The sequence below is a fragment of the Pelecanus crispus genome, chromosome 1 (genome assembly GCF_030463565.1).
Source record: "Pelecanus crispus isolate bPelCri1 chromosome 1, bPelCri1.pri, whole genome shotgun sequence".
In the NCBI taxonomy this organism is placed as follows: Eukaryota; Metazoa; Chordata; class Aves; order Pelecaniformes; family Pelecanidae; genus Pelecanus; species Pelecanus crispus.
The window spans coordinates 154,778,591-154,804,863 of NC_134643.1; the positions used below are offsets into that span (position 1 = coordinate 154,778,591).

General features: G+C 42.6%; 1 protein-coding gene across 28 annotated transcripts in view; it reads left to right on the plus strand.

The window, feature by feature from the left end:
• MAP4K4 (mitogen-activated protein kinase kinase kinase kinase 4) overlaps positions 1–9,847 on the plus strand; it is a 165,191-nt gene extending 155,344 nt beyond the window's left edge. For 24 of the 28 annotated variants that reach the window (XM_075706376.1, XM_075706401.1, XM_075706368.1 and 21 more), the window contains 6 exons: positions 1,628–1,762; positions 4,710–4,810; positions 5,561–5,710; positions 6,502–6,661; positions 8,673–8,812; positions 9,745–9,847. In XM_075706376.1, the coding sequence (XP_075562491.1) occupies positions 1,628–1,762; positions 4,710–4,810; positions 5,561–5,710; positions 6,502–6,661; positions 8,673–8,812; positions 9,745–9,828 (770 nt within the window). In that variant the 3' untranslated portion in view covers positions 9,829–9,847. Of the gene's footprint in view, positions 1–1,627; positions 1,763–4,709; positions 4,811–5,560; positions 5,729–6,501; positions 6,662–8,672; positions 8,813–9,744 lie in introns of all 28 variants that reach the window. The other 4 variants (XM_075706415.1, XM_075706466.1, XM_075706488.1 and 1 more) reach the window with 1 other exon arrangement.
• The last annotated feature ends 16,426 nt before the right edge of the window (positions 9,848–26,273 follow it).

Here is a 26,273-nt window from a genome sequence, read left to right on the forward strand (position 1 = left end):
GACGGTCTCAATGCTGGGGCTTCACGTCCTGCCGTAACCGGTATCCCCTGATGCTGTACACCCATCCCCGTCTCCGAAATGAGCAGCCATCCATGAACTGATCCATTGGTAGGCATTGTGTGAAAATTTAGAAGACAAATTAAAGGCATTAGCTAAACCCTATAGCTGGGTCTGGCTGGCAGGTTGCCAGGTGGACCGTCCTGACAGGTCGTGGCTTTCTGCAGTGTAGAGCAGTACTGTGGCACTTGGCCAGCCCAGCACTGGCTGCAGGACGGGGCAGCTGTCTCCTCTCAGCTCCAAGGGCCGTAAAACACCATCCGCAGTCACACGGCTTCCTCATCGTGGCTGGTGAAGCACTAGCATGGGAGTACTCCACTGACGGGTTGGGTCCCTGAGAGCATCTCCTATTTCCTTTCCTTCCGCAGAGACCTCATAGAGCCTTATTAAATGGCTCCTAGTCAAAGCAGAGACGATCTCTCTTTGCCTCCAGTTTCATCTGTGGGACTGTAATGGCTTCGGGCAGCAAAGCAGCTGGAGGAAGGAGGATGCAAGCTTTGAGTATGTGCATTAGGGCCACCTTCTAACTAGTTCAGCAAATGCCATTAGTTGTGAAAGAATCACTGATAAAGTTTATCATGAACCTTGCTCTGCATTCAAGGAGGCCTTCTCCTACTGAGAGTTAAGACTCTCAGCTGTATTTTGATGAGCGTGGCAGATGCATTGTCAGTTGAAGGTAGGGCAGCCTGGGCAAGTAGATTCTCTCACCTGTGGAGAAGAAACACCTCTTCCAGTTTCTGTGTGCAGCCTGATAAGTATTACACCCCTTGCAGCACAAGGGAAGGGCTGCTGACAAAGCAGTCGTCAGCTTTTAGCAAGCGGATGAAGTTTGTATGGGCCGTGTGAAATTCTCTCACCGCAATTTCTGATATTTTTCCTTACAACAGAACTGGTGTAAAGTGGTTCCGTCATGAAATTGTTTGTGCTATGTGCTTTTCCATCAGGGGAATAATGAACAATCTTAATAAAACTTTATCGGTTTGTGTCCCCAAGGATGTTATAAGGGATGGAAATGTCCTGGTCACTAACTGGAAAGAATTTGTAAAATATGTTTCATCACCGTATTCTTCTTCACTTCTGCTTCCTCCTTTCAAACCAGTCCTACTCACTTCTGATAGCTGTATAGATAATATCGGGCCTCAGGTTCCATCCTGCTGCTCTCTCACAGTTTTGTGCAAAAAAGAGACTTTCTGACTCAGCTATTTTTTTTTTTTTTAATCTTAGTGCATGACTCTCTGGTGCTTTTGTTGTGGGAGTATAACCCTTTTCTAAAAATGTTGTTTGCATCCTAAGACCCAGACAACCGAAGAGCTGTTCCCTTGATTTTGTTATTTTAGGTTCATGTAGTATTACCATGTGTCTCTGTCATTGCTTATTGGGAAAGTGTGTGATTGGGTGGAGTCTGGAGTAAAGCTGTTGTGGATGTAAAAACTGAGGGAGATCTCTGGTTGCAGCAGCTTCTCCATTGTCATTTTGGTTTGCTCTGCAGGGCTTTCTGTTTGCTTGGGCAGCGTTGTTTTGCACTTACCTTCCTATGGAGATAAACCAATCTTTTTCATTTTGTGGCCAGGTAAGAAGAACAAGTTGCGAGTCTACTATTTGTCCTGGTTAAGAAATAAAATCCTTCACAACGACCCTGAGGTAGAAAAGAAACAGGGCTGGACAACAGTGGGCGACTTGGAAGGCTGTGTGCACTATAAAGTTGGTGAGTAGCGAATCCGGTAATCAAATTGTCGGGATAAAAGCCGGCTGAGAAAGGGAACTGCAGTGCACATAGCTGCTGGGCTTAAGATGGGGTTTTATTTCTAGCTGTCTTCCCTGTCCCTCAGGGCGAACTTTTCTGGCGAAGCGCCAGAATAGGTGGCAAGTTACTGGGTTAAACTGAACATGGGAGAGGGTTTGTGGTGGGATGCTGGGCTGTGAACTGGAGCGGGTGCAGATGCCCATCTGTCTCCTTCCCGTGGCGGATGCAGCTTCCAGAAGAGTGCTAATACGGCCAGTGAGGGCTGTGGTAACATTTTGCCACCTCTGTTAGACCCTCTAGGTAACAGAGGGACTCTTGTCAGCCAGCAGCTCTTCTCTTCACTAACAGGTTTCCCTGATGTACCGTGATGAAATCACATGCTGGAACGGAATGAAAAAAGTCTCCTCTTTAATGTAGATTTTAAAAACCGGGGGGAAAAAAGAAAAGGAAAAGAAAAGAGAGTGGGAGGAGAAAGCAAGCCCAGCTAGTGCGTGAGCTTTGGGGAGGCATCTGGGAACAGAAGCGTACGTTTAACTTCAAGATGACTCATTGATTCCCGTTAGCTCATGAAATTTCCTAATGCCATCTCATATCCACTGCAGCACAGTTACGGGATGAAGTGTGTTTTCACTAGGCAGGTGCCTTTGAGCGGTTTTAAGTCATTTAAATGGATTTGGCCTAGAAACTTTCACCAAAACTAGCGAAAGACATGTAGCATTCACTGTCAGCAGAGTATGCAGTGAGCCTGCTGCCCTGCAGGTGGGGATATGAACCAAGAGCTCTTTCTCCTGCTTCAGTCTCGTGATGCATCTTAATGGACCCTGGATGTTGCCTTTGATTTGGTTTTCTCCTAAGAGCCAGCTCGGTTCCTTTCCAGCTGTGTCAGTCAATGTGGAGCAGCAGCAATCCGACTGAGCTCAGTCTCCTCCTGTCACGCGTGTGCTCTTGGAAAAACCTGCTAGTGGGGCGTAATCAGTAACGATGGCAGTAAGTGACTGCTGAACCAGGAGCTTGACCCCAAAAACAATTAATAATGTATTTCTCTGGTATCATACCCCAGGGTGTCAGCAGCATAATGAAGTGGCCTGTTAACAATACATTAACAGCTATTGAAAGGAGGCTTTCCAGCAGGGAAGCGTGTGATACAAAGAGCATTCTCTTCCAGATGAAGAGGGTTTTGTTACCCGGGGCTGCAGCCTGGCACTGAACTTCCCTCTGAACCATAGATGGCTTCTTCAGGTAGTGAGAGGCCACTTTGACAGCTGTGCTTCAGTTCCTGAGAAGGATGAGCTCTGCCAATAGTTGGGCTCGCGGTCTGGAGGCTGCCGCCGAGGCAGCTGGCACTGATCGCTTCCTTTTCTCTTTGATGCAACAGGGGTCTCGGATGTCAGGGTGAATGAAGTAGTATTTATGGATCTCGGTTGCTTCAGGCAGTTTTTGGCTCCTCTAAAAGATAAATTGCTCTTTTGAGACTTAAGATTTGGGTGAATTCCCAGATAGCACCCAGAGCAAAGAATGAGGATTACCAAAGGTCCCCTTTCACAGATAAGGTGGTTTTGTTCGACAACCCCCTCTTCCTTGAGAAAAAAATTCCAAGAAGTCTTGTAAGCTAGACAAGACTGAACAAAAGCTCTGTTTTTCAGTTGGTACAGCTGTGGAGGTTGAGAGACTTTTTTTTTTGTCTGTTGAAAAATTGTCACATCGTTTAACACTTACAGTTCAGTAGTCTTGCTTCCCTGCAGAGTAAAAAGGGAGCAAGTAGCTTTGTCTCCCTGTTGCCTACCAAGAGACAACAACTGTAGGCTTGTGCAGTAGTAAGAGATCTAAAAGGCATTGAAATCGTATTTATTAAAGAAGTGTTCTTCTCACAAGTCTGAGATTTTCACTCCTGCCATGTTTCAAAATCAGTTTTGGTTGGGAGAAATAATGGCAGAAGGTGAAGCTGCACAGAATTACTCATTGTTTTGCAAAAGTGTCATATTCCCCTAAAACTTGGGGTAAAGAGATACCAGAAACCTCCTGAGGTTTCTCAATGGCATGCAAATAATGCTAATTTTTTTCTTCTCCCCCAAAAAGAGTGCTGGAAAGAGGTTAACAAACCTCAACATTTGGAAGTACCCATGATCTGTTCCTCCCCAAATCCAGGCGGCAGCTGGAAGTGCAGATCCAGCAGCACCTCTTGAATGGCTGTTTCTAGACTTTATCAGTCTCCTCTTGAAAACAGAAGTAGTGAACAGAGCTTTTTTTGATGGTTAATTTAGCCAGCTGTTTGATGTGGGAACAGAGGTCTATTTGAGAATTTGTGGATCAGCCATCTCATGACACTTTATTTCTGATAAATTCTGTGGATTTTTTTTTTTTTTAATGAGTTTTCTCAGGCTTCAGGGACAAAGAAAAGTGCTCCACTATCAAACTTGCCTTTTGCTTTTGAAATGGACTTGTTTCTTAATTTTTCATTTCAGTTCCCTTTTTTGCCTCCTTTCCCTGGGGAATTTTGCTATCAGCTCAAAATACCACTGTCAGTGCTCTGACTGGAACTGCCAATACATTCTGCCACAGTCATAGGCTTCTTTTATTGGAAATGCCCCTGTCTGAAAACTAATTTTCTTGTCTTGATGAGTAAGCACTGTCTAATGTTGAAGAAAGTAAGTGTACATAAGTGTATACCAGCTAGGTAATTCAAAACGTGGTGACAGGTTCAGTTACTGATAAGAATAATTATTTTTGTAGCATAAATATGTCAAAAAACTACATAGAATTAGCAATCCCAAAATGCAGTGTTACTAGAAACGTCCAAATGTATGGAAGTATGGAGAAATGTTGTCATTTTCTGCTTTCCTGAAGTAACTGGAATGACTTCGGAATTACTGCTGAATTTGTTTGTTTGTTTGTTTTGTTTTAATTTCAGTAAAATATGAAAGAATCAAGTTCTTGGTAATTGCATTGAAGAGTTCTGTGGAAGTCTATGCATGGGCACCAAAGCCATACCATAAATTTATGGCCTTTAAGGTAACAGTATATTTCAGCCATATGTAGGATTTTCATATATCCACTTGCAGTTACTTCTTTTACAAAAATGCTCCAGCATTTTATCATGGCCATCTTATAAGTTCTTTGGTAAATCTGCCGTGAACTTCGTATTATATTTTAATTTAAGAGCTTTTTCAGCTCTAAGAGGCAGTACATTTAAAGTTCTAAATTGTAACTGAGCATAAACTAATAATCGAAATGACACAGCATCACAACTGTTTGTTTCATCTCTCTATAAATAAAACATGAGGCAGAGAGAAGTGAAATGAGTCTAAACATCTTCATCTGAGCAGAACAAGTCATTAAGTGATACTGAGCATTGTTATTTTTTTGAATGCAGCGTGAATGAAGTTAGCTGGCTTGGTATAATTACCAGACTGATTTGCAGACAATCAGTTACTGTCGGTTGTGCAGATTGAAGTAAACACTACAGGAGTGTCAAATTGCCCTGAACTTTGGGGAAAACAGTTCTTACTAAAAAACCAAACAGACCAACTAAAGTAAACCCCACAGAAAATAGCTTACAATACTACGTGATTGAAATGCAAGAGGTTGCAGAGTAATCTGTCCTTGTCCATGAGAGACATGTTAGCCTGACTGGTCTGGTGCATGGGGGCCAGAGGGATGTGGGAGGAATAAACCCATAATATGTGCATTAGAGCATGTTTTTATAATATCCACAGTGGTTCTAAGCAGTAAAATAAATCTCACTGATGGTTGTCTTAACAGTCATTTGGAGAATTGGTACATAAGCCATTGCTGGTGGATCTAACCGTAGAAGAGGGTCAGAGACTAAAAGTGATCTATGGCTCCTGCGCTGGCTTCCATGCCGTTGATGTGGATTCAGGATCGGTCTATGATATTTATCTACCAACACATGTAAGAGCTGCTGCTGGGGTCGGGCTTTTTCTTTCTTTCTGGTTCCCCCCACCCCTTCCTTTCCTCAGATGACCAACATGTCAGGCTGTTCCTGTGGATCACTGCCAAATGCTGTCAGAGGTAAATTTGGTGGAGGGGTCCAAGCAGATGCGGCCACCTGTGCTTAGGGGCTTGTGCCTCACTCTCTGTCCTCTCCTCAGGGTCAGTATGTCTCCGGTGGGGGCTGCCCACTCAGATCTGATGTGGGCAAATATGACTGTTTCAGGGGTAGCAGCTAAATGGGCGAGTGCATTGCAAATGCCCGGCAAGGGCTGCGGGGAAGGTGGCAGTACAAATGACATGACAGCTCACTGATAATGTTCAACAGGGTTGGCAAAGGCCAGGTGGCCTTAGCTGCCAAGGTTTCCTGTTGTTCATTGTACACAGAGGTGTCAGATGGGCCTGCAGTGTGCAGTGCACCTCCCCAAGCACTATTCACTACAGTGCAGAGGTCTGAGGTCTGCATGTGGGCTGCTTGCCCCAGACTCCCTTCTGCCCATGGAAAGAAATGGGCACTGCTGGTTTTAGATGTCTGCCTTAAGATGGGAGCATTTGTGCCCCAAAGGTTTCCAGGTCTTTTTTTGTCACTGTGTGGCGTGTCTAGCTTGGAGAGAGCAGGGCTAGCACTTCTAAAGTGAGTGAATCACTGATGTGCTGTCAGCCAAAATCAAAAAATCACCCAACCCTTTCTCCCAGTGCAGGCTCCGTGGCATTAAAACAAAAAGGCTTCCTCTTCTCTTCCATCTCTGTAGATCCAGAGCAGTATCCAACCTCATGCAATCATCATTCTCCCAAACACGGATGGGATGGAGCTACTGGTCTGCTATGAGGATGAAGGAGTTTATGTCAACACGTACGGAAGGATCACCAAGGATGTGGTTCTACAGTGGGGAGAAATGCCGACTTCGGTTGGTAAGTGCCTCGGCAGTGTCAAAGGCAGCGTGCTGTTAGGGAGTGTGAGCGTATGCACGCAGGCAGAAGGAAGGTGCATCAGGTTTGACTTCAGATTCAGAAGCAGCAATGCTGTAGTATTCTGGAAAACAGCTGCGCAGAGTGGAGAGTGGAGAGTGATCATATGGATCTGTTTTGTGCTGAGGTTTTAAGAACAAAATCCAAACAAGCAAGTTGTGGAGTTCAGGAATGAAAAACTCGTTTAATAAACAGCAGGGCCGCAGCGGGCAGCTACAGAATTTTTGCTAGACAACCACACAGTTGTGGAAACCTTTCAGTATAAAGACATGTAAGGTGGCATATGGGTAAGATATTATTATGGGTAATTCTGTGTTGATAGTGGCTGTATATCTGATTTGATGTGTTTACTTTAATTCACTTCAATTAGTTTTGAGAGTGGGAGCAACGAGTGTAATAAAATGGGTGCAGATTTGTTACAGACACAAGTACCCACCAGGATCCCTCTTACTGCCTGTGTTGACGTATTTCAGTGCTGAGCGTAGCATGGGCTATGGTCACAACCTTCTTTTTGTCGAGCAAACACATTGAGTTTTACGTGCTTTGGAATGGATGCATGTATTGGGAGATGACTGCTGATAGCTGTTCGAGCAACGCGAACAATAATGGAGGAGGAACTTTAAAGAAGTTCCATGCACAGCATGTTCACTCCTGTGGTGATTAACTCTTGACTAGATCTAAAAGCAAGCAGCGTTTATCAGCTGGCAAATTGCAGAGCCTTTGGGGACTGGAGTGTCTGTGAAGTAGATGGCACAGAGGCAGCCAACACCATCTGAATATCTCATCTGACAGTTTTCAGCAGCAATTTGGCCCAGTTACCACTAGTGACATATTTAAAAATAAGTAAATTTCCAGCATGATGGTATATGTGATGTTATAGGTGTACATTATACTGTAGTAGATAATTTGATTTAATTTCACTGAAAATTAATGAGAAAAATTCTATAAAAGGGAAGTACCTCAAAATTAAATATTTTTGAATTTTGCTTGCTAAGAGCTATTGTTCTTCTTTTTATTTTTCTGTTAAGTATGGATGCAAATCAGAGGCAACAGCTTATTCTTCACTAAGTTCCCATATGTTATTTTTGGCAGCATTCCTAAGACTATCCATCAAATTGCTTTTTGAATATACCTTTTCATAATGCTAGTGACTTTCTCCTTTAATTGATTTTTTTACTGCTATCAAGAACAGATTTTTTTCCTCATGCTACTACTAATCTGTTTTCCCCAGTGACACCCTTAAGGAAAAATGCTTGGTTTTTTGCTTTATTTGTGCACAGAGGAAAGCAGTATGACAAATAATAGTAATTTCCACTTGGAGAGCTTAAGATGAACCTCTTTTAAGATACACAGAATACTTTTCAGACCAATTTGCTTTCTCAAGAAGGAGAGCAGGTTTTTGAAGTATTACTCCTATTAAAGGAGGCTAGCTCATTTTTTTTTCTACTTTTCCTTTTCCCTCTCCCCTTTCTCTGTTTTTGCTGACAAACTCCTTCAAGGAGAGAAGATAACACTGTAAAACACAGAGCTGGTGCTGGGGACGTATCAGGGTGGATGGGTTTAGTCTGTTTAAACTTTGGGCTCTCCTTTCTCCTTTTCAACACCTAATTAGCCTGTCTCTTTGCCAAACTTGGGAGAAAAAGCCTACATAAAAACTCATGTTCCTTCCATTTAGTTGAAGAGTGGAAGGTTCCCATTGTGTCATGAACGCTCAGGCAAGATGCGTATTACTAATGTGGAAAACCCATGGGGAAATTAAAAAACAAAAGGTATTTTTAGGCATCATGAAGATGCTGAAGACGGAAATAGCACTCTGAACATGAGTGTAGTTATAATAAGTACATGCAGGTCATTTTTAACTGGAGTGCATCAGTATATTCCTCTGCCTTTTCAGTTCCTCCACGTTGCCCTCTACCTGTCCTAATGGCCTGTGTGCTGTGTTCTCTTTCCAAAGCGTACATCCGATCCAACCAGATTATGGGCTGGGGAGAAAAAGCTATCGAAATACGATCGGTGGAAACTGGACACTTGGATGGTGTGTTCATGCACAAAAGGGCGCAAAGACTCAAGTTTTTATGCGAACGCAATGACAAGGTATAATTCCTGCCCCCCTAGTTTCTTGCCAAGACAGTAAACGTGTACTTTAACTGGGTACTTGTGGTGGGTTGACCCCGACCAGCAGCCAAACACCCACCCAGCCTCTTGCTCACTCCCCTCTCCTGTGGGATGGGGATAAAATAGAAGGAACGCGAAAAGACTCATGGATCAAGATAAGACAGTTCAGTAAGGACAGCAAAAGCTGCCCATGCAAGCCAAGCAAAATAAGGAATTAATTCATAGAATCATAGAATCGTTTAGGTTGGAAAAGACCTTTTTAAGATCATCCAGTCCAACCATTAACCTGCACTACCAAGTCTACTCTAAGCCAATCAAGGGTAGACTAGACTAAACCACGTCCCGAAGTGCCACATCTACCCGTTTTTTGAACACTTCCAGGGATGGGGACTCCACCACCTCCCGCTGGCAGGCAGATGTCCTGCCGCTTCCTGGGAAACAGTGCTTCAGCACACGTAACACTCGCTTGGGAAGACAAATATCACCACAGTGTGTCCCACCGCCCCCCCGTCCTCTCCCTTCCTCTGAGCTTTTATTGCTGCGCATAACGTTACATGCTACAGGATATCCCTTTGGTCAGTTTGGGTGGGCTGTCCCAGCATTGTCCCCTCCCAGCCTCTTGCCGTCCCCAGCCCACTGGCCTTTGAGGGGCGAGGGGGCCAGAGAGAAAGCCTTGATGCTGTGCAAGCGTTGTTCAGCAGCAGCCAAAACACTGGTGTGGTAACAACCCTGTTCAGCCACAAACGCAAAGCCCAGCGCCGTATGGGCGGCTGTGAAGAAAGTCAACTCTGTCCCCGCCAGACCCAGCACAGCACTGCGATTGCACTGTAAATATCAGGGGCAGTAAAGGCAAATTAGAGCCTCTGCTGTCCTACCTGTTGAATTTATCAACCTCTTTTTTTTTTCCGCAGGTTTTCTTTGCCTCCGTACGGTCAGGTGGAAGCAGTCAAGTCTATTTCATGACCCTTGGCAGGACTTCTCTTCTGAGCTGGTAGAAGCGATGGGATTTGGCGAGGAATTGCTGACATCCAGAGTCTGAGATCTTCATAACTCGGAATTATTTTCAACTGGAGTACAGACCTGCACTAATGCAGCACTCTGTGTAAATGTGTGTGCAGGCATCACTGGTGTTAGGTTTCTTTATGTTTTTCAACTGAGGCTGCGACGCAGCTGGTGCTGTAAAGATATTGCCATCAGGTGCTACAATGTCTTTGAGATTTGGGATCACGCTAGAAAGCTACAGGTCGTCTTTTCCCTTCAGCTCCAGGATTCCTAGGCTTTGAAGGACTCTGTTTGTTAGTGTTAAAACAGAGAGGGGGGAAAAAAAAGGAAAAAAACCCAGACTTATCATGAACATGCTGTTGAGTGGACAGGAGGCAGGCAAGAGAAGGTGAGAAGTGGTGCAGAGAGTCAGACTGGCTGAAACAGAGGGCAGATCTAGTCTAGTAATGTTAACAATGTATTTAATTGACATTTCTTTTTTGTAATGTGACAATATGTGGACAAAGAGGAAGGTGGAGGTTTTAAGAAGTTAATATTTATAAAATGTGAAAGACACAGTGACTAGGATAACTTCTTTTTGGGGACAGGGAGGGTGGGAAGGGGCTTGGGGTGGAATTCTTGGGGTTTTTTTGTTTCTGCAGTTTTATTTTGGCCTGGCCAATAACTTTAGTCATTTTCTGTGTACCAGGTATTGCCTGAAACATGTGCAGATGATAAAAAAGAAAAAAAAAAAAAGAAAAAAAGGAAAAAAAAAAAAGATTTCATTTTCTATAATGATTCTGTGTTAGGCCAGAACTTGGTTATGTCACAGTATTAGCACTGCCTCAGTTAAAGGTTTAATTTTTGTTTAAACCTAGAAGTGCAACAACAGTTTTACCACAGTCTGCACTCACAGAACTAAAAAAAAAAAAAAAAAAAAAAAAAAGAAAAAGAAAAAAAAAAAGAGAAATAAAATCCAAACTACATATGTTTATTTTTTGTGCCTACCTCATTGTTTTTAATGCATAAAATAAAAGAGGTGGTTTAGTTTATACGTTTTTAGATGAAAACCATTAATGTCTAATTTAATCTTAATACCAAAACTACCAGATCGAAAGGTTTCTGACTGTTATTGCGTAGCAAGTTTCAGCAGGAGGAGAGAGTGGTCCATTGGGGCAATAGTGGTCGCGGTATGGCAGTGAGACACTGATTAATGTAATTTGCTTACAAAATTTGGTAAAGCAAGCATTTTTTTCAGTCAGTTTCATCCTTAATAGAAGACTGAATTTAGCCTAAAACCAGAGGTTTCACTCTTCTAACATGTGGGCTTAGTAACAGGCAGGTAAAAATAACTAGGCTAGTTCTATAAACTGTTAAATGTTGTAGGAACCATTTTGGGGCGGTGATGTTTTTCTTTTTTAAGAATGCAATGCACTAAAACTCTTTTAAGAATGTAGTTAATACTGCTTATTCATAAAAACAGCGTATACCTGTGTTTAGATGTAAGATCCCAGCTCTGGCTTTTTCTCTTTCTTTTTTTTTTTTTTTTTTGTGGTTTTTTTTTTGTCAGTTTTATTTTATTAATAAGTTCTGACATTTGTAATAAATGTCTTGAGAATAATAATTTGTTTAATGGCTACATGTTCATTACTTGAGAAACCTTGAGTGTATAATAATCTGTTGGTGTTGTAATAATGCACAGTGTCACGATTCAGCCATTTTCCTTTTTGTTTTCACTACTTTTTTTTTTTTTTTTTTTTTTTTTTTAATTCCTTTGGTGGGGTACTTTGTTGACAGCTGCCTTAAGCTGTTCATTCAGTGAACAGGCTCTCAGTGTTTCATGGGCTTTGTCTTCTGCTGCGGTTAACTTTCCTTCATGGCATGACAGGTAGGGCTTTTTAAACACGTATTCTTCAATTCAGTCAAGCCGATGGCTCGAGTGACTGGTCACACAATCAGTTAAGAGCACCGAGTGTGCAAAGCTCAGACTCGACAGACCCTTCTTTGGTGTCAAATCTGACTGCTGTAAATCCTTCAACCCCAATCAGCGTTGCTGCTGAAGACTCCTTTGAACATCATAGACGGTTGAAAAGCAAGTGGTAAATGCGTACCGCCGGCGCACGCGCGTGCACACACACCCCCCACACGCCCCCAAAAGAATAAAAACTCAAGAAAGCCTTACATTTGCTGGCGGAGGAATACCTAGAACTATTTTTTTTTTTTTTTATTGTATGACTTTTGGATAGCGTTGAAGGTGAAGGATGTGTTCTTTTCAGGCCCGGTGTGGTCAGCCAGAAGAACGATCAACCTTTTGTACTATAATGAACTTAAAGGGGACTCGGAAACGCAACGTGATGGTAGATGTGGGTGTAATCACACAGCTGCCCTGTAGTGTAGTTTGCCGAAGCTGATTCGATCGAATGTCAGTCTGCGTGATTTAAATCTTCCAGCGCTATGTGGTCAAAAATTAATCTAGTCCTTGAAAGCTGATGCTATTCACCTAGAGGAAGATGCTCCAGTACTGTAGGGATGCCCAGGTCACGGATACGTGCTGTTGAAGTTTTGAGGCTCCGGGGGGAGGAATCTCCTTCCTTCGGTGGGGCTGCCTGCCTGGCAGCTTCTGCCTCCACAGAAGTGCCAACACGGCAAGGTAAAAACAGTATTACAAAACCACTATGTATACCAACATCGAACTCTTCAAACAGTGCTTTTGTAAGCAAAGAAGAAAAGAAAAGCTCCTAGGTTTAGTTTTAAGCTTTAATAAGTAATAATTTTCTGTATCTTTAAGTCAAAGTAACCCTAACTTGTATGACTGCAGTGTTTTTATTTTTTATCTTATGCACATGTTATGTTGGAGAAAATGTTTACAAAAATGGTTTTGTTACACTAATGTGCATCACATATTTATGGTTTATTTGAAAGTGATTTTTGTGGGTTTTTTAGTTTTTCTTCGTAGTAGTAGTACACTTTTTGTGATTTATAACCCCCAACTCTGCTGATTATAAAGATGCTAAACAATAATATGAAATGACAAACTGCATTAAAATTACTAATCATAGAGCTGCAAAGCAGACTGGTGACAAGTAAAACACTCAGCCTTTTTTTTGCAGTGCTATCTAACTTGTCTTCTGTGTATTATGGAAATTACTGTTTTTTCCCCGTTTTTCCTTAAATAAAGTCAAATTGACACCTATTGTATGTGGAAAGTATTTTGAATATCTACTGGCTGCAGAAATCAAGCTGCATGTTGCCTAGTTGCATGTGTTTGTAAGAACAAAAGCTTTATTGTCAAATCTCGTCATTTTAGAGACTTTGACAATAAACGTGGGCTTTTGAGGGCTTTGTTGTTGTTGTTGTTTTTATTTTCCTTAAAGCCCTATCTCCTGGTGCAGTTGCTCTTTCGAGAATTACAGTTTTCCTTTAAAAAATGACAAGTGAAAAGCTTAGAAATGTTAGCGAGTGTCCGGTGGTTCAGAAAGAAGAAGTTGCACAAAGGAGAGCCTGGGTGCATTGTGAACGTGCCCTGCCACCGCACCACTTTCGGGCACGTGATTTTTGCAAGCTGGCATTACTTATTGCCGAGAGAGTGTGATGAACGGGAATCCTGAGCCAGATTCTTGCACGGCATAAAATCATGGCTCAAAAAAACTCGAGGCTTTCCAAGTCATAAGCCGTGAGTACTGAGCAGGTTTGTTGCAAAGCTGCTGTTTGCCACTCCAGGGTTCTTGTTGGCCTTTGCCTATGTTTTTCCATGGGCTGTGTCTGTTTTCTGAAGTGGAGATAAGCAGTAGATGTTTCCTTCCGACTAGACTGGTCTCTGCGAGAGGAGGAGGAAGTCGCACGTTCCTGGGCTCGGGCCTTTCCTCTCACTTTCATCTGCAGAAGGCAAGGGATGTGGTGTAAGTTGAAAAATGTTTCGGGGTTTCACTTGCTTCCTATGGACAATGGTATCTGAAATCCTCAAGCCCCACAGCTTTTCCGCTTCTGCAAGCGTAGATACTGACTGAGCTTAAAACACTAGCAGGACCAGCCAACTGCTGGTCAGGCCCCTGCCAGCTCCACTCCAGTTGCTGCTCCGGAGCTGCTGGCTTTCTTCAGTCATTCTTGACCTGTTGAAGACTTCCCTAAGTTAAACACACTTAGCATATTTGAGCACCTTAGCTAGTTGTGAAGATAAATACGAGCTGTTGCTCGTTACGGTACATAGTAAGTAACTGAAAGCAGCAACCCCAGGTGTGAGCTTCACAGTGGGCACCAGCAGAGGCAATGGAGAACGTGCAAAACCTTCACGCTCCGGTGAAGAAAGACACAATTGCAGTGATTTACAGGAAGAAGGAAATAAAAAAATGAGAGCATTGGAAACTGAGCAGCCGATCTCATTCCTCTATGGGACTTGTGTAGGTAGTGGTAGTGAGACAGGCCCAAATTTGTACCTTGTGAGGGGAGGAGGGATGTACGCAGGACAGAAGAAAACAAATTGCACAGCAAAAGAACACATGCATCTTCAAAATTTAACAACTGCAGTAGTCAAACCAAAGAAAGAAATTATCAAGTCAAGAGGAGCATTTGAAACAATTTTTTCCAAAGCTTTTAAATATGCAAGTTAAATATTAGTAATGAAAAGGGCAGAACACTTACCCATGAGATTAAAGTAAAAAACCTGCAAGTCAGAAAAGATACAAAGAGCAACAACCCCTCTTAAGGGGATTGCTTTGCTGAAACACACATGCTAGAGCATTAGGATTGTATAGGACCTTATATGAAAGGGGGAAGGTCTAGTTTTATGGGCTGCTGCTTCGGCATGTATGTATACCGTGGTCTGGGATGAAGCCTGCTAAAAAGAGACTGAAGTTCTTGGAGAGACAACTTCAAACGCAAGAAAAGAGCCTATGGCTTAGAGGGGACTCGGCACAGTGTATTCAACACAGGACTCTGCTGTATCAAAACGATCCAAAGCAACGAATTTGCTAACAGTAATGCGAATGTGTTTCCACCTTAGTGTCCAGTGCTCTGTTACCCACCTGTGAGCTGGAGCATCTCAGCCCAAAGCTGTTTCTCTCTTCTTCCAACTTCACTGAAGAAAAATCAGCTTGTGCAGTATTCCTTCCATAAGCGCTTGTGATGGCCAGCCTGTTGCATTTGCTGCAGGCTTTTACTTTGCCTTAAAAACCACAGGCAGTCCAGCAGGGAAGCAATCCTGGGAACTTCACTGTGAGAAGGCTTGTTTTGCTACCTGAGGAACGTGCCTTACGGCCAAGAGTTCAGCTGCACGTGAAGGGAGTCCCTTGCCTGTCGGGCTGTTCTGGTGCACGTAAGGGACGCAAGTTCAAAGAGCCGTGTGCGCCCAGCAGCTGTAAAAACGTTGGCTGCAGCTCTTTTCCAGTATGCACAAATTCATTGCTGAGATCCAGCACCCAGATGTTGGCCTATTTCCAACCCATTAAAGCCAGGAAAGGTGGTAACAACTGTCTTCTTTTGACTTAACCTCCTTTTTTAAGAGGTTTTTTTAACACAGTGCGGTGTTGGTGCTGCTCAGGGAGGTGTGGAAGCGCAGGATCAGGCACCAGTATTGCTGCATATAATGCTGTGGAGGTTACTGGTTGGGGGAATTAGAGAACATCAGGTAATTGCAGGCACTTAATTTTCACTCCATGATCATGTGGCTCCACACAGCATATGCTCTGATAAAGGATAAAAACTCTGTTCTAGAAATACCAACCATCTTACCCCTTCTCCTTATCTCCCTGATTTATCCCACTCTTTTTCCAAACAATAATAAACTAGGGAGAGGAGCAGGGAGGAAGGTGTTTTGTTGTTTAAGAAAATAAATCCCTGACTCAGTAAAAGTATGCTCATTCCAGCTAAGGAAATGACATTTGGGGTTTTTTTTACCTTTGTTAAATTGTAACAGGAAATTCACTTCAACGTTTCATTCTCAGGCTCTTGTGGTTCTATGGGGTAAATATGTGGCATGGGAAAGGCAGATTAATTTGTTCCAACTGCAGTACACAGCTCAAATTTTACTTGCCCTATGTGTGAAATTTTTATTGCACAACCTCGTATTTGTCATTCAGCGTAATGTGTCCATTAAAAAGCATTACCACACTTCCATTTTATTTTAATATTTGCATCTCCTAAGAAATTTTGCCCATGCCATGTTAGCCATGGAAAAAATGCTTTCCTGGCTGTGAAACAACAGTTGGAGTGAAGGAATTGTAAAATACTGTTTGCCTCGGCTCTCATCATGGGGAGATTATAGACAATTTTTGGTAGAGTCCCATCAGTATAGTTAGCAAGACTCTAGTCTTACAAACAGGCAAAGCTGAAAGACTGAAGAGAGTAAATGGTGTGTTTGGGAGCTTTTAGTGAATCAGATAGTAAGAAAACTGAGATTTTAGTTTGAGATCTTTCACCTCAGCCATTAAAGCTTCTTAGCCCCTTGGGGTACGGCTGTCTCCCTTGGTGTTTGATGAAGGCGATGATAGAGTGTAACACACAGGGTCACTTTCCTGGGCCAGATACTCATACTTACTAACCTTTTCCAATTCAGACAGAAAGCCATTAGCGAGGCTAGACCTGTGAGAAAGCAAAGCATACAGGGAATTCACGTTTTCCTCTTCTCTTTTGTTGCAATGGTTTTACCAAGTTTTTCACCAGTGCTGAGCATACACATGCCTATACATGGTATAGAGCATGCCTACTTGCAACAAGGAGGGCTCCTGGGTTTTGGCAACTCTCTGTCTCTCACTGGTGGTGCCACGAGGCAGAAAGTGGACCTGGGTCCTCCTAGAAGAGCCTTGTCAACTCCACTGCAGGCTTAAGCATTTGTTTAACTTCAAACATAACATAGCATAATCTAATCTCCGTTCTCCCAAGTACTTAGTTGGGTCCTAACCTCCACCTAACGCTTAAGTGTAGTCCCAAACCTGAACATGGAATTCCTATCAATGGATCCTACCATGGTGCAGAGACTACACAGAGCAGCTGGCAGAGCCAGATTTGTGCGCATGTACAGGTGCTCTGACCTAAGAACGGGCTCACTGGGCTTCATTAAGTCCCAAGCCTACCCAAATCAAATCACAGGAACTTCTGGAAAATTCATATGGAAATTTTCTCGATGTTTCAGTAATGAAATTAACTGAAAGATAAGAAGAGAGCACAAACTGGCATAGAATGTTAAAATGCAAAGTATGTAATTATAGACTCACAGTTGTAATGACTCTAATGGATATCAGAGACAAGTATAAAAGGAGAATAAATTATTTCAGGGCATAAAGAATCTGTTATGGGTAATTAAGCTGCAATTATCATTACTATGCTGCTATGATAGGGTTTTTTTTAAACTAATTTTTCTAAAATGGAATAATGCAAGTTAAGCATGAATTCATCCATTATCTGCCATTCAGATAAAAACATTTTTCCAGTGCTTTTCAAAATGTGCCAGTGGGACAGATCTCAGTTTCACACTAGTGAAAACACCAGGGATTTTTATGAAGTGATTTATTCCATGTCACACAGCTGTTCAGTGGCATCGTTTAAACTCAGGCTCAGTGAAGTGCATAAACCCATGCCTACCACCAATCATATAAGCCAGAAATCAGGTTCAACAGAGTTTTTCACATGCTTAAGATGAAGTGATTTGGTAAATTGATAATCCAGGGCTTTAATTCAGAGCAAGGATGGCACAGTTTAGAGCAGCCAACAGCGTTCTTGGTTCAATCCGCAGTGCTGAGATGGTTGAACCTGGAAATCAGCTGCTAAAAGTTTCAGTTTACAAAACTGAGAGGAATGGTCATTTATGTCACCTTACCTTAAAAGGGCCCTTGTAAAATGTGGCAGGTGAGCAGCTGATCCATGAGTGGGTGTGCTGTGTGAAGGACCATTAACCCTGCTCATGAAATCAAAGACCTGAGATGGCAGTGGCATTACAAACAATGAGCCAGAAAGGCAGCGAGCCACCTTCTCTCCATCTTAAGGCACTGAAGACTTTGCAGCTGGAGAGTAACTCTGTACTGGTACCAATGTACAAACTCAGACATTACAAGTGACAACACAAAATTCAGACAGAGGTTGACTTTGCCTTTTACTTTCATTAAAAATAATCCAGCCACCAAGCCAGGAAACACAAAATTGCTACTCTACCCTTAATTGGTTTAGGGGTGGACCTGGTAGTGTTAGGTTAATGGTTGGACTGGATGATCTTAAAGGTCTTTTCCAACCTAAACGACTCTATGATTCTATGATTCTACATTGCATGGTAACCCACACAAAGGAGCAAGGAAATGAATTCTAGGTTTGCTCCTAGCACTCTCTCTACAAATGACCCAAGGTAGTCAGGGGTATTTGCAGAGGGATTACTCTGGGTCCCTAAAACCTGGATGCTGCTAAAGAAGTGCTGGGGATCCCAGGTGATGGGGCTGTCTCAGATACCATGGACATCTGGAAGGGAACCGCATGCTCAGGTTTAGGTACCTTAACCCATCAGAGGTTTTAACACATTTGTCATGACGCTGAACTCCCCAGTGCAGGGCTTGTCATCCGTTGCGTGTTTGTGTACTGCCTTGCGCAAATTAACCAGTTGATGCTGTAATACAAATCTGTAGGAAAAGATTTTTTTTAAAAAAAAAATGCTGAAAAATTGGAAAAAAACAGGGTTTAATGTTCCTAACTTAAACTTAACCCAGACATCTCTTATTACTGCTCAGCATTTAATTACATTTATAGACTTCTCTTGAGGTGCCATACTCACTCTACAACAGATGGTCCTCATGGGAGGGATATGCATTCAGAAAGTCTCTTTATCCTCATTAATTAGTTTGGAGCCTTATGTATATCTTACTTGGTGTCATCCAAAGTGCTCATTTTCTCATAAATTGTATCAACTCAGTATGGTTCACAAATACTAATGAACTTCTGTACATTCCTGTAAAGTGAGGGAGGGTTATCATTAGAAGCATTTTTTTTCCCCTGTTATCCTAACTTGAAATAAGGAACAAAAAGTTGGATTTTTTTATGGAAAAGAATTTAAAAACCATTTTGTTTCAGAAAAGTCTAAGTGAAACATTGCAGTATTTGGTCAAAACTTATTTCTCCACCTCTAATAACTGTAATATTTTGCTTGCTGTAATAACGACCAGCATGTCATCATGTTAACTGTAATTTGAATATTAAAGGTATTTTCATGTTGCTCCCTGCATCCATCATCCCTCTATGTGGTGCTTTTTGAAAGGACAACTGCTCTAATGGTCCAGCGCACAAAGTTTGTCTCCGAAGGAAGTATGTTACATCATGTTATATTTATGTTTTTGAGGGGTTGGGTATACCTATAAAAACCCATGTGCTGGGTGAGAGAAGGTGCTGATAGGTAAATGCTTTATAAATATTATGGCATTGATTAAGTATTTCAGAGTGTATCCATTAAACAAAATACTCTGTCTTGGTCAAACTGACCTCAGACAGAATTTACCTCTCACCTTCCTTGATTAGAGTATATGTATTTCGCAAGCCTAGCATTTTTCCCATGGGAAGTATCAGTTAAATGGCAAATGAATTTTCTGATTAAAAAGGAATAGATTCAGATAGAAAATGCATAGCCCCCCCGCGATTTTTTTATATGAAGAACTGAAGCAATGTTTTGTCCAGTTGGCCGAAGATTTCACTCATGAGCTGCCCCTTGCCTTGCTATCTGCCCCAGGTGAGAAGTCCCTCGTTGCTTTGAGGCCACGGCGCCCGCAGATCTCAGCTGCAGACTTGTGGACAAACAAGTGCCAGTTGCACGTATTTTGGGTAGGTGCCTGGGAGTGATGGGTTTTGTTAGAACAACTGAGATTTGGTGGGGGGGGGGGGAAGCAACAACAACTCAGAGACTCTGCCAAGCATGCAAGCCCTTCTCAGGTGCGCTGAACACAAGCGGAGAACAAGTCCTTTGAGTTCAGCCAGCTCTGTCTTCCACTCACTGAGGGAAAAGAGAGCTTGCGGTAGATGACTGTTAGAGAGGAGATAAGCTGGTTGTTTCCTAAGGAAAAACATATGCCCAGTAGAACAAAGGGAGGTTTAGGCTGAAAAGGAGGGAAAAGGGTGATTTTGCTATGCTATAAAACCAGCATCTACAACGGGGCCCTGATTTCTGGTGTCTGTTTCTCAGACTTGTCTTTGGAAGATGATTTATTCACTGCCTTTAAACGTGTCTTCTGCCTAAAGGTGCAAGGTGCATACCTTGATCTTTCTTTTGTGAAGTCAGTGCAAAATAGATTTTTCTATAAATTCTGCTTGGGGGCTTTTAAAGAGTGATTCATTGCATTACTGATGACATGGGAGGTGGGCACAACCCCTCACACCGAAACATGCAGGCAAAAGGAGTAGTTCCCCTTGTGCTCCTTGTTGCATGTGTGCATGTGTCTACAAACCAAACAGAGCGTTATTCAGCATTGTTGTTCATGCTTTCACAGAGAATGTCTCACAATTGTGTTTCTTAACTGAGATTGACCCAATATATTGATCCTCTGGGGTCACTTTGCAGCTGAGATTCATTGCAGCAGACTATTTGTTCCTAAAAAAACCAGTCAGAATGGCAGGTCTAGAGAGTGACTGACAGTTAAAACCTTCCCTCACAGGTTTTTCGCAGACAGAAATATTGCCTGGAAGTGAAATCTCTGAATCTGGATTCTGCAGGAAATTGGATGGAGTGTAAATCAGAAGAAATCTGGAAACCTCTGCTCCTCTCTGAAGTCAACTGCACTCCAGGTACCTCAGGCCAATGAAAGTTAGTTCAGGTGAACTGTGAGGAAATGGGCAATGGAGACCTGCCTTCTACTGGTAGAAGGCGGTGAGCTCCATCTCGTGCTGTCTGATTTTTATGCACCCTGTGACCAGAGTATACAGCCAGGGATCACGGTGCACTTACTTCCAAACCCGACTTGTGAGTTTCTGTACGCACCAAAGCAAGGGAGCAGATGGCCCCCACAGACGTCCCTGTGCCTGGGATCTGCTGATTTCTGCTCCTGCAGAACAGACAAACCTCCTTCACCAGACCCTTTGGAGCCACTGCTGATGGGAGGCTGGCCAGCCCCTGGCCACAGAGCAACACCAGTAAGCCCACCTGGGCCTTTGCTGGCCCTCTGCATGGAAGGTGGTGCTTTTAGACCCATGCGTTTCAGCGGTCTCCTTATGCAGGACTGCCACAGTGGGTGACCTGGGCTGGGGCGAGGGATCTGCTTTTGCCACTCAGTGCCCCAGGGGCCCCAAGGGCGGCTGTAGTGAGCTGGGCTGGGCCTGTTCCCCTGGCAGCTCTGCCATGGAGAGTAGGAAGAAGAGCGAGAGGTCATGACAATGAACAAAGTGAAGCTGTTGATCTCTTTTTGCCCCACTTCTATAAATAGAACCAAACCTTTCGGTTTCAGTTTTATTTCTAGTCATGGAGAGTGTTGTGTTCTCATTCCCGTTGCTGAAATGGCTAGAACAGATCCTAAGGCTTCTTCCCATTCCTTTGTGATAGCAGCACTGGGTGGAGGATGACGTGATTTCCCAGTGTCTGGGAGCCATCTGCGTGGTGAGGCCACATATACAAGAGTTCAGGTTTCGCTGTTGACACCCCTAGGAGAGAGGGCAGGGACGCGAAGGACTGCACACCAGCGGAGCCGGGGTTGGGTGCTGCCCACGGCTGCGTCCCGTAGCCGGAGGACGCAGAGTCTGGGGAGGCTGGTGAGGCTTTACAGCTGGTGCTGCACCTTGGGGCTTGCCAAGCTGAGTGCCACCAGCTTGGGGAAGCTCCCTGCAGCAGATCCCACTGCTCGGTGAGACCTGTCATTTAGGCATCCCACACCTGGCTGCATCTGCTGCAGGAGAAGCAGTTTTCTTCCCTCTAGCAACCATGCCTTTAGGGCCTGCAGGACTCGTTAACTTCTCAGAAGTTTGAGAGGCTTCTATTTTTGCAGCAGCTGCAAGTTCAATCTTATTTGGAGAAGTGTTATTGGGCCCATTCCCTCCTCCTTCTCTCTGCTCCCTTTTTTCTGCTGTCTGTCCTTCCTTCCTTTCTTAAGTAGCTATCATACTTCTGTTTCTGCCCAAAGCAATGTTTGTCTTGCAGTGTAATGGGTTGATGCAACACACTGGAGATTTTTTCAGTGGATGCAGCTATTGCTACTTCTAGAAAATATGTGACTGTGTGGTACTGGGATTGCATTTCTGCACTGCAGTGTGTAACTGTGCATGTATCCCAGTGCAAACTGTCCCAAGATGGGCAGACACTCTAGCTTTTAATCAAACCGCTTTGGGCTAATATGTAAATTTGTGCAAATAATAGAGTATTTGCACAAAGGGATGAAGCTGCAGAAGAGGTTTTGAACAGGCCAAATCCAAATCTGCTTCTAAATTGGCCATCTGTTTTCAAAATTCATATCAGTAAATGCTATAATTTCACGTACGTGACTTGGTTTTAAGTTGACCATGGTAACTCTGAGGCTTGACTAATGAAGTTTTGTAATAGCCGTCTTCACTACTTGCTCTGGAAAGCATTGTCTGTGCCAACATTTCTCAAACCCCAAATGCAAAGACCTAGAAGTTCCTTTTGGATTTGAAATACAGTGCTATTAAGCAAGTTCATTTTGCAAGTTCTAATCTCACTCCAGGAAACACCATTCTCATGAAGAGGTGACCATCAGAAAAGTGCATCCAGTTTCCTTCCAGTAAGATCTGGGCTGAGCTCGTATGTCTCAGCACGGATGCTGAGTGCTTGCTGGCACCCAGGATAGGTTCTTGTGGGGGTTTTGTGCAATGAGAATAGATTGGGAGATGCTCAAAACTCTGAAGTTTGCAGAGGCAGTGGCAGTAAAGATTTTTTTGAGGTTGTAATGGGTTAGAGATAAAAAACTAGAGTGTGTCTTTGTCAGGCGAATAACATTGATGCTGTGCATGTAAATACTTCTAATCACAATGTACAAATTCTGCTTCTTGCAGTATCTCGACCACTCTGCATGTCGCGAGTATTTAACATTTTTTTTTTCACTTTTTTTTGATGAGCACATTAAGATAGCCAACTTCAAGCCACAGTCTAGAGAAGTTCACATCTCAGGTAAAGAAGGTTTCATTGCTATTTCACAGTAAGAGTTTTCACACAGGCCATGGAGACTTGAGAGTTGCTTGGGGCTGGCGATTTTGTTATCAGTGTGTATGGTATTTGTCTCATGCAGACATGAAGAGGTTGTGAATCTCATCTTGGAAAGTTTTAATGATGACTGTATTTATTCTCAGATTCATAAGATTTTAACATTTAAGCCTACTCTAAAAAAGCCTCCAAGAAAAACAAAATTTCGTTTACCCACAGTTAAAAAGAAGTTTAATTAATTCTAGCACTTGGGATTTCTGTTGTGGTTTTCCTAAAGTAGGGAGGCTTTTCCTGGAAGGACCCTTAAGGTCACTGCTGTACTGCTGCTTTGATGATTAGTTCAGGTAAACTCTGAGTAACAGCAGGGAACAATCCTTTTCCAGTAGAAGTACAGTACATGTTAAATGCGGTCTTAGTCCTTTAGATGGAATGTAGTCATCTCCTTACTATATGTTTTTATGTATTGTGGCAGCAAATTTCAAGAGAGCAAGCTTTTAACCATGCAAACTCACTTGTGGCTCCTTGTTATTTCCCCCTTCATACTTGTCTAAGATCAGTGGAACAACACTGCCTGCAGAAGCTGGCGGGGAACAGCCTCTAAAAGAGACATCAGGTAAGACCAGAGACATCCTCTTAATGTCTGCTTTAGATTCTTCTTTCTATTCCTTCAAAAAAAACCCCAAAACACCAAAAACCCCAAAGGTTTTTGTCTAAATGCTATCATTCAAATGTGTTAGGAATCCATTTTGGTGTCTTCATCTGTTACGAGATTAAAATTCTCGCTTCACTACACTTAGAAGCTTCAGCCTACTTCAGCTGAGTATGATTTGAGTGTCAGATCCATCCAGTTTGGAAAGGCTTGGTGCCTAATTTTGCTGAGGAGAGCAGGCAAGCTCTTGACGTATTGACTTGATGTGCTGTTCACAGTATACTATGGCACCCAAACAGTGGCTAACCCTTTCTGCTTTCAGCAGAATGCATTGGTTGTTGGATTTCTTCATGATTTTAAACAGATGGTTTGTAGTCCATATTGGTATCATTTACCAGAGGGGTCCCCTTGAGCTACAAAGATCTTGTGTTTTGTTCTCTGCTAAGTTTCTGATCTCCAGGTGTAGTAACTAGCCAGTCTGCTATTTCTCGAGTACTGTAAAAATGCGAGTGTATAATTTCACAAGTTAACCTTAAAATAGCCCAAGTGTAAATGTCAGTAGCTTTTCACATAGATCCATTGCACTTTTTATATTGCTTTACTTTTTATAGTTTTATATTGCTTTTTATTGCAAGAAAATTGATATTAAGCTTACTTATGATACTTGAAAGATATTGCAGGGAAATGAAAATGCTGCCTAAATAAACCGTGTCTAGAGACCTAGACTATTCCTCATTGAGAGGATATGTCTGAATTATTTACACTGCACAACAAGAACTGGATTTGAGCAAAAACTCATTTGGCCATGGTTGGCTGAGGTTTCCCCCTTTGGCTGGTGCAGCACTGAGACAGGTAGTTCTGAGTGTCAGGTTCAGATTTTGTCAGTGCCCAGGTTTAACGTTGTTTAGGCCAAACGTCTCAGTTTGGGTCATCTCTATTTAGTCTTGTTGTGTAAGGTTTTGTGAGTATGTGGAGAAATGAATGGACTTATTTTCCCCCTCAAGTCTGTGCTGGTGTGTTGGATTTAATTAAACTGATGGACTGAAACTTATTTATTTCATCACTGTTGGGAATTATTTTTAAAAAGTGATGTATTTGAGACATATTTAAAGAAAGTATGGCATCCTTGAAGTGAACAGTGTGTGATGTGTGTGATATGTGAAAGGAGAGGCAGGAACAAGCAGCTAAAAACAGAGCTAGTTAAGCTAGCAGTGTAAATGCCGTTGTGCACAGACAGATGGGTACCAGCTGTCTTTTTGGTAGATATTAAGATACGAACTGAGGAAGAAGAATGTACTTTAACTGAACACTGCTAACCTTGTAGAATAAAAAATATCTCTGAAAACCTTCATGAAACCTAGATTTTTTTTTTTCCCCCTGAAATAAGTAGGGCCGCATTTCGTGTAAAGTGTATGTTTTTCTTTAATATTAAAATGGGAAAATATTTCAAGTTGTTTCAGTCTCTAGTGCTGCTGAAAAACCTCTGGGTACATGCTAAAATGAGTATTTACTGTGTATCTGAGATGGGGAAGGGAACTGTTATTTTTGGAGCCAGGCAAAAATGATACATGGCTTCTTTTTGTTGAAATGTTGATTGAATCTTTCACAAAAAGAAAACTGGCAGCGGATCAAAAAGTACAAGACCACCCATTAGAAAACATTAATTTTGTATCACATATTCAAACTTGACAAAGTGGAGAGAACAGTGCATTAAAAAAAAAAAACCCCAAAGAAGGAGAAGAAGAGTGAAGAGCCAGGGCTGAAAGGAGAGGTAAGTGAAACACCGATGTGACAAATCGCACTGTGTGTCCGCTTCTGCAGCTGCCTTCCCCGCTGTACTGGCATTCAAAACACAGCTAGATTTGGATGGATGCACAGCCACTGTTCAATATTCATAACCTTACCAGCAGGAATCTTTATAGAACAGTATATTCCTTCAGCTGCTGGAAGGGAATGTTATATAGGAAACCTGGTGTACAATTTTTGTAAAAACCCCAACGTTCTGCCTTGATACCTCATTATGTTGAGCAGGTCATGCTACCACCCAGTCTAGCTAACAAGAGCTGGGTCATATTTAGGACAATATTGACGTGCCTGCCATTCACATTAACCGCCGTGTTGTGGCTCTCTGCACTTCTGTGTGGAAGGCAGTGATGACTGAGGCCATCAAAAGAAAACACTTCCCACATCTGACGAAATCGGAGAAACGTAGCTTGGAAACATCCCACAATGTGGAACAAATTCCTTGTCATGTTTTTTTTAGGAAAAAAAACCATGCAGGTAAAGTCAGTTGTAATAGACATCCTGCAGAATGTCATAATTAGTAATTTGAGCCAGGATTCCCAAACTCCTATATCCTAGGGACTGCAGAAAAATTTGAAAATATACATCAACAGGCCACATTAAACTTTAAGACATGAGTAATTATAATGGACATTTGGCTTGGTATCTTCCAGGACATATTTCCAGAAGTGAATTCTAATTGTTCTCAGGTGCTTTCTTCTCATCTCATTCCCCAGCATTGGTGACTTGCCCCAGTTGAAAACTGGACCGGCTCAACTAGGGTGAGCTTTTTGTTGTCAAGGGAGCAGCAAACTTATCAAAATAAAATTTGTAAAGAGGAAGCAAGTTGAAGCCTCTCGATGTGTGGCAATTCTTCCGGAACAGGGCAGCCGACACGCAATCTGGGACAGCCCCCGGGGACAACA